Source organism: Triticum aestivum, chromosome 7A (genome assembly GCF_018294505.1).
Source record: "Triticum aestivum cultivar Chinese Spring chromosome 7A, IWGSC CS RefSeq v2.1, whole genome shotgun sequence".
NCBI lineage: Eukaryota > Viridiplantae > Streptophyta > Magnoliopsida > Poales > Poaceae > Triticum > Triticum aestivum.
Genome location: NC_057812.1, coordinates 711,657,104 through 711,665,437, shown reverse-complemented (window position 1 = coordinate 711,665,437; position 8,334 = coordinate 711,657,104). Strand labels below are relative to the sequence as shown.

At 55.6% G+C, this 8,334-nt stretch overlaps 1 protein-coding gene across 1 annotated transcript; it reads left to right on the top strand.

The window, feature by feature from the left end:
- The first annotated feature begins 311 nt into the window (after nucleotides 1–311).
- LOC123149590 (APETALA2-like protein 4) lies at nucleotides 312–2,903 on the top strand. Its single transcript, XM_044569280.1, has 10 exons — nucleotides 312–878; nucleotides 1,011–1,036; nucleotides 1,139–1,169; nucleotides 1,267–1,354; nucleotides 1,444–1,589; nucleotides 1,707–1,751; nucleotides 1,873–1,976; nucleotides 2,068–2,195; nucleotides 2,306–2,464; nucleotides 2,562–2,903. Exons 1-10 carry the CDS (start codon nucleotides 499–501, stop codon nucleotides 2,808–2,810), a joined length of 1,356 nt encoding a protein of 451 aa, XP_044425215.1. The 5' UTR covers nucleotides 312–498; the 3' UTR covers nucleotides 2,811–2,903.
- Nucleotides 2,904–8,334: the final 5,431 nt, after the last annotated feature.

Below are 8,334 nucleotides of genomic sequence, written 5' to 3'. Positions count from 1 at the left end.
CAAAAATTTCGGAGTTGCTTTCCTTTTTGCTATTTTATTTTTTGGGGGGATTTTACTGCTCACCCGGGGAGCATCGTGCTCGTGACAGTTGTGGATGCCGAACCGAGGGAGTGGTACATGGAAGACGGAAAGGGTCATGGGCGATGGTCTGGTGGATGGAGGGAAATATCCATGAAAAGAAGAGGCGTGGCTGAGAGAAATCTTTTCCTTCCCTTCCCTTTCCTCTGGCGGGCAGACACGCAGAGGCAGGCCATCTGCATCGGCATCGGCATCAGCAGCTGCCCAAACACAAGCCCTGCAGATTCTTTATCACAGCGCCAGCAACTGCTCACACACACACACACACTTGCACGCACACAGAGCGGAGTGGACGTGACAGGGAGCTGCCACCAGCTACTGCTCTGCTTCTGCTTGGTATATACTCCATCACCATCACGTCCAAGCCATCCATCGATCGGTCGGAGCCGAGGACGCGCGCGCAGAGCCGAAGACAGACACATGCACCCGGCCATGGCGTCGACGGCCACCGAGAGGCGAGCGGCCTTCTTCAACAGAGGAGACGAGGACGCGAGCGTGGAGGGAGGAGCTGGAACTGGCAGGGCGGTCTTTGGCGGCGGCTTCAGTGCGGCGCGGCCGGCCTTCGTCACCCAGCAGCTCTTCCCGACGGCGGCGGCGGCCGTGGCAACGGGGACGGCGACGCAGCAGCAGGCGACGGAGCGGTGCGCCGCGGTCCCGGAGCTCGCATGGAGCGGGGCGGCTGCGCACTGGGCCCGGCCGCCGTCGAGGACCAAGAGCCGGCGCGGGCCGCGGTCCCGGAGCTCGCAGTACCGCGGCGTCACCTTCTACCGCCGCACCGGCCGCTGGGAGTCCCACATCTGGTATGCCCCTTCCAATCCATGGCGGCAGCAAGCTCCCAAGATCATTACGCAAACCATCTTCTCTCGATCTTTCTGCTTATGTACTAATTATTATGCCTCTGCGTCTCTCATCTGTGTTTCTTGGATCTGCAGGGACTGCGGGAAGCAGGTGTACCTGGGTGAGTTCTTTCTTCTTCCATGTTGGTCTACTGATTCCTCAATGCTCTGTTCATAACTCTCTTCTTATTTTTCTTTTTCCTTTCTTTTTTTGTTTTCTGCAGGAGGATTCGACACGGCGCAGGCTGCTGCAAGGTTAACCAACCAGCAATGCACATTGGTTTTTTGTCTTGAGAAACAATAAGATTTGAAGAATAAAAATCTCAAGAAGATGAACTTCTCTGAATTTCAGGGCGTACGACCAGGCGGCGATCAAGTTCCGCGGCGTGGAGGCCGACATCAACTTCGTGCTGGACGACTACAAGGAGGACATCGGCAAGGTGACCATCTGCATCTTCCTCGTCAGCAATGTCTGCTTTGTTTTCTGACAACGACGGCATGCTGTTGATCTTGCTGGCTGCCATGGCAGATGAGCATGTTGAGCAAGGAGGAGCTGGTGCAGGTGCTGCGGCGGCAGGGCGCCGGGTTCGTGAGGGGCAGCTCCAGGTTCCGCAGCGTCACCCTGCACAAGTGCGGCAAGTGGGAGGCCAGGATCGGCCAGCTCATGGGCAAGAAGTGAGCAATCTACCTTCTCTTCATATGATTCGTCAGGGCATAATGTGTTTGAGCTTGTCAATTCCCCACAGATATGAACATGAAAAGATTTAACTGATCTTGTGCTGATCATTCCAGGTTCGTGTACCTTGGCTTGTATGACACGGAGATGGACGCTGCAAAGTATGCAATCTCCTCCCTGTTTCTTCACTGATGCTCATTCTGTTTTTGTGCCACGGATGATCTTATCTCATGTTTGCTGATGATTTCCGTCCCTGTGCTGTGTGATTGACTGGATGACCAGGGCTTACGACAAGGCGGCACTCGACTGCAGCGGCGAGGAGGCGGTGACCAACTTCGAGCCCAAGGCGGCAGCGGCGGTGTGCGACGGCTCACTCGGCCTGCAAGGTGAGCTCCCTGACTGACGACAACAAACTCATTTTGGTTGCAGACTTGGCTTGTTCTGAAAATGAATTGTTGTTGGCATTGTTTGTTATAGCTTGGGGCGGCGAGCCTGATCTTGAGCTCAGCCTGGGCTGCTCCGGCGGTGGCGATCCCTCCATGGTCACCAGCGGCGACACCCCCCACACCGCAGCCGTGCCGGGCAGCCGGAGGACGAGCCTGACGGTATGCCTAGGACGCACTGAATTCTGTTGTTGCACATTGTTGCTAGCTACACATGACTGAGTTGCTTCAGGCACTGACACTGAAACTGAAACTGTTTGTTTGGGGACCAGTTCGAAATGCCGGAGGAGGAGGAGGCGACGGCGCCATGGCACCCCGGCAGGAACAGGAGCATCTGGATGAGGCCTTCGCCGACGTCGATAACACCGGCGCTGAGGTTCCCGGAGGCCGATCACTGCTCCACCATCCCGCGCAGCAGCATGCTCCAGATGGTAAAGTGATACAGTAATAAACCTGTGATCAATGATCCCCTGACTGAAACAGCTTACTGACCAGCCCAGAGCATCATGTCGTGTGACCGTTGAACAGGGCCAGATCGGCGGAGGCGGCAGGGCAGAGCCACACATGCTCGGGTGGCCCACCGGCGCCGGCGTCGATCGTTGGCAGCCGTTACCCTCCGGCGCGCCGCCGCCAGGTTTCTGCCCTTTTTGTCAGGTTAGCAGGCCGACGCGCTGCCGTCATGGCCTGTGCATGGCCGGTCCGATCCCGGTGGCGCTTAGCCGTAGTATATCCGTAGAGAAAGCGACGAACGCTGTAGCTCCAAGGACCTTGTGGTGATATGCCCAGCAGATCTTGTCAAAACCTGATGATGCCTTAGTTGGAAAGTGATTGTGCAAAATTCCCTTAATTGATTCTGTTACACATCGGGTATACATATAGAGGGAGAGAGAGTCCCGAGAGATGTGGCACGCAGGCCCTCAGATCCTACAATCTAGGATCGTTACAACATGCCAATATAACGTCACAAGTGGTACAAAAATACACAACTCAACACCCCCTTCAGCCGGAACTCCATTGGGAAGGATGTTCAGGCTGGACCGAAAATTGGTAAACAATGGCGAGGGCAGGCCCTTGGTGAAGATGTCGGCATATTGGGAGCTGGAAGGCACATGCAAGACGCGCACTTCGCCAAGAGCCACTCGATCCCGAACGAAGTGTAGATCAATCTCAATGTGCTTGGTTCATTGATGCTGGACCGGATTGCTCGCGAGATAGGAAGCACTGATGTTGTCACAATATACCACGGTGGCACGTGTCGGAGGAACCTTGAGCTCATGAAGAAGGTGCCGGAGCCAACAAGATTCAGCCACACAATTTGCAACACCACGATATTCAGCCTCGGCACTGGATCGTGAGATGGTGGGCTGCCTCTTGGATGACCATGAGATGAGGTTTGCACCAAGGAACACACAAAAGCCGGAAGTGGACTTGCGTGTATCCGGGCACCCGGCCCAATCAGCATCGGTGTATGCAATGAGGTCCTTGGAAGGAGATCGAAAAAGCTGAAGACCATAATGGGAGGTGCCTTGTAAGTAGCGGAGAATGCGCTTCACAAGCTACATGTGTATGTCACGAGGAGCATGCATGAATAAGCAAGCTTGTTGGACGGCATATGTGATGTCCGGGCGTGTGAGGGTAAGATATTGTAAGGCGCCGGTGATGCTACGATAGTGGGTCGGATTAGAGAGGAGATGGCCTTCATGGGAGGAAAGTTTAGAGCTTGTGTCAACCGGGGTGGAAACGGGCTTGCAGTTGAGCATGTTGGCGCGTTGAAGAAGCTCTAGTGTGTACTGTTGTTGGCATAGGAAGAGGCCGGACTGGTTGGTAGTAACATTGATGCCGAGGAAATGGTGCAAAGTGCCAAGATCAGTCATGGCAAACTCCCACTTGAGAGAGGTGATAATGTGGGTGAGGGTGTGAGGAGAGCTCGCGGTGAGGATGATGTCATCTACATATACAAGAAGATATGCAAGGGAGTTACCATGGTGTAGGATGAAGAGGGAGGTGTCACTCTTGGATGCCCGAAACCCAAGAGATAAGAGGAAGGCTTGGAAGCGCAAGAACCACGTCCGAGGAGCTTGCTTGAGACCATAGAGTGACTTGTGGAGAAGACACACATGGTCCGGCTTGGAGGAGTCCACAAAACCAGCCGGTTGCGAGCAATACACAGTCTCATTGAGCTCACCATGGAGAAAAGCATTCTTGACGTCAAGCTGATGGATGGGCCATGAATGAGAGGTGGCAAGACTCAAGACCACCCGAATAGTTGCTGGCTTGACCACCGGACTGAATGTTTCATCATAGTCCACACCCTCTTGTTGTGTGAATCCACGAACGACCCACCGTGCCTTGTACCGTGCCAAAGACCCATCCGTGTTGAACTTGTGCCAAAAAATCCACTTGCCCGTGACCACATTCTCACCTGCAGGCTTAGGGACCAAAGACCAAGTGAAGTTGTTCATTAATGCATTAAACTCATCTAACATTGCTTGACGCCAATGGGGATCCTTGAGAGCGGATTTATACGTGGGAGGAATGGGTGAGATGGTGGAGGAGGCGTCAGCAAGAAATAGCCGTTTAGGCATTAAGTAACCGGTTTTGGCACGGGTGGTCATGCGGTGTGCATTGTTGGGTGGCTGTAAGGGAATGGCATGGGGTGGAAGAGGTGGCGAAGGCGTACTGGGGGGGCGAGCGGGTCGAGGAGGATTCAGTGGGACCAGGCGAGGCGACAGGAGTTGGACTAGATGAAGTGGCCAGTGGCGAGGCGCTGGGAACAAGCGAGCCAGGGGCGGGAGTGGGCGTGCGATCCGAGAGGGATGCGGCGGGACCGGGCGAGGTAGGTGGGGTGGTTGGTGCGTGATCCGATGGGGATGCGGCGGGACTGGGTTGGTTGGATTCGATGGTGGGCTCGTGATCCGAGGACGATGCGGACGCGGGGGACGAGGGAGTGGGCGCAGCGGGCGGCGTGGGAGGAAACGGTTGGCTGGGGGCGGAAGCTGATGGGTGGTGGGGTCCAGGCGGGGTAGGTGGGATGGATCCAGGGAAGGCGGGGCTGGGCAGGCGGGCTGCATGGGGATCATTTGTGGACGTAACGGTGGTGTGGTCCGGCGTGCTTCCCGTGTATGGAAAAATTGTTTCATCGAATATAACGTGGCGAGAGACGATGACGCGGCGGGTGGCGAGGTCAAAGCACCGGTAACCCTTGTGCTCAAGGGAATAGCCAAGGAAAACGCAGCGGGACGACCGGGGGGCGAGCTTGTTGGCCATGGTGGCGTATTGGTTCGGGAAGCATAAGCAGCCGAAGACACGAAGATGGTCATATGTGGGGGCAACACCATAGAGGGGATAATGAGGTGTGTGGGGCGCAATGACACGCGAGGGGCGCCGGTTGAGGAGGTATGTGGCCGTGTGTAGGGCTTCAACCCAAAAGGGTGGCGTGAGGGTGGCTTGAAGAAGAAGGGTACGCATGACATCATTAGTGGTGCGAATCATGCGTTCCGCCTTGCCATTTTGGGGGGAAGTATGGGGGCAAGAGAAGCGATAGGCGATGCCGTTGGAGGAGAAGAAGGCGCGAAGAGATGAGTTGATAAATTCACCACCGTTGTCACACTGCATGCTTTTGATGATTACATGGAATTGGGTGTAAATAAACATAAAAAAGCGTTGAAGAACCGTGGAAGTTTCGGATTTGTGGCGAAGTGGGAAGGTCCACGAGTAATGTGTAAAATCATCAAGCACCACAAGATAGTATTGGAAACCAGAGAAGCTGACAACAGGTGACGTCCATAAATCACAGTGTATTAAATCAAAAGGGGCATAAGTTTTGCTAAAGGAAGAGGGAAATGGTAAACGAGGCTGGCGGCCAAGTTGGCAAGCAGTACATGGCGAGTGAGGATCCTTATTACAATCTAACGAAAAATGTTGAGACATGGAAGAAAAAGTGTGAGCGCCGGGATGCCCAAGGCGACGATGCCACAAGTCCGCGGGTGTGCCGGCGAGGAGAGCGGACGCCGGCGCCGGTTTATTGTCAATGAAGGGGTAGAGATCGCCATGGCTAACGGAGATCATGAGAACTCGTCGAGTGCGAAGATGCTTCACAAGAAAACCACACGGGTAAAACTCAATAGAGCAAGAATTATCTTTAGTAAATTTACGAACAGAATGAGGCTGGTGACTACGTTTGGGGAGACAAGGATGTCAGTGAGACGAAAATCATGAGGGGAGAGGGTGGTAGAGCCCGTGGCAGTGACAGGAAGATGATGCCCATTACCGATAACAATGCTAGAAGGTAAATGCGAGAATGAAGAACTCAACGAGGTCAGGTTACCTTGGGTGCCTGTCACGTGCGAGGACGCGCCACTGTCGAGATACCACTCGGGAGCCGGTGGCGTGGCGTAGCCGCCGTTGCTGAAGGCGGCGTTGAGCATGGCGAGGTGGTCCCATGAGGGCTGGGCGTGTGGCGGCTGGTAGTATGGAGTGGACGGCACCGGCGAGGGTGTGAAGGCAGGGTAAGCATGGGCGTGAGCACCGGGTCGGGGCCCAAGAACGCCGGCGGCGTTCGGCGGGATCCAGCCAGGGCGGGGTGTCGGGAGAGCCATCCCGTACGGGGCGAAATACCCCGTGAAGGGAGAGAACTGCGGTGCCTGCTGACCGCGCCCGGAGTGATCGCCGCGTCCACGGCCACGCCCGCGCCCGCGGCCACGGTCATCACCGTCGCCAGAGCGGTCACCACGCCCGCGACCACACGAGTTGGACGGCGGGTGAGGGGCGTCGGGGGCGCGATCGTAGGAGCGATCGGCCGCACGGTCGCCCGAGCCGCGACTGCCAGAGGAGCCGGCCGAAGAACCACCGCCTGAAGAGCTGCCGCCCGCCATGGCGAACGCGGAGGCGCCTTCCTCCGCAGCGCGCTATGCCTGCGACTCCTCCACAAGGACAACGCGAGAGAGGACGGTGTCGAAGGGGAGGCCCTGGTCGCCGAGGACGACACGGATGGTGTCGAGCCGCTTGTCGAGGCCGTGAAGAAACTGCGTGGTGAGATCCACCTCGGTGACGGCGTGGTCGATATCGGCGAGAGCGTCGGTAAGGAGTTTGAGACGGCGGGTGTACTCCGACACCGATAGATCACCCTGCTTGAGGTTACGGTATTGGCGGTTGAGGATCATGAAGCGGGCGTCGCGATTGGCGAGGAAGAAATCTTTGATCTTGTTCCAGAGGGCGTAGGTGGTGGTGGCTCCAACAACGTGGTCACACATGGTGTCCGAGAGAGTGGCATAGATCCACAGAACGATGTGGGCGTCGAGCTCAAGGTACTGGGACGGAGCATTGGGAGGTGGAGGGTGGTCGAGGAGGTAGGAGACGCCGTAGCGAACCAGGACCATCAGGAAGAAAGTCTTCCACTTGTGATAATTGTGATCGGCAGGGTGGAGAAGAAACTTAATGTGGTTCGTGATGTGATCACGGAAAATGGGATGTGGAGCGGCGGGGGCCGGTGGTGGCGCAAGGGAGGAGCCGGCGGTGGTGAAAAGAGGGGCGAACTAAGAAGTCGGGGCAGGGGAGGAGCCGCTGAAGAGGTTGGGGGACGTGTCGAAGACGAAGGGAGGGTTGGTCGAGGCGGTAGCCGGGGAGGTGCCGGCGGCAGGCGCCGAAGAGGAGGAGGAGAGGGTGCCCGGCGACGTGGCCGAGCTCGTGGCGGCGGAGGAGGAGGAGGAGTCGTCCGCGGCCATGGAAAGAGTCCTGGCGACTGATACCAAGTTGGAAAGTGATTGTGCAAAATTCCCTTAATTGATTCTGTTACACATCGGGTATACATATAGAGGGAGAGAGAGTCCCGAGAGATGTGGCACGCAGGCCCTCAGATCCTACAATCTAGGATCGTTACAACATGCCAATATAACGTTACAAGTGGTACAAAAATACACAACTCAACAGCCTTCAGTAGAAATTTCAATCTGGGTGATGATGATGGATCTTGCTGAATGAATCTGCCAATCTGGTCACTTTTGGGATGCATCAACTTCCCAGAATCATCATCAGTTGCTGCCCTGTTTCCTGCAGATTTTCATGTGGAACTCTGTCACTTCACTTCACAGGTAAGACCTGACAAAACACATCAGGATCAACAAGACTCACTCAACACCATAAACGATGATGAATGAATCCATACTATAACCAGCAAACAAGAAAACACAAGGATCAAGAAAATGCAGCAGCACCACAGCTACAGCATATACACATGGGAGCAAAAGAAACACATCACAATGTAGATGCAGAAAGAACTGGAACATGTATGCTTCACCACAGG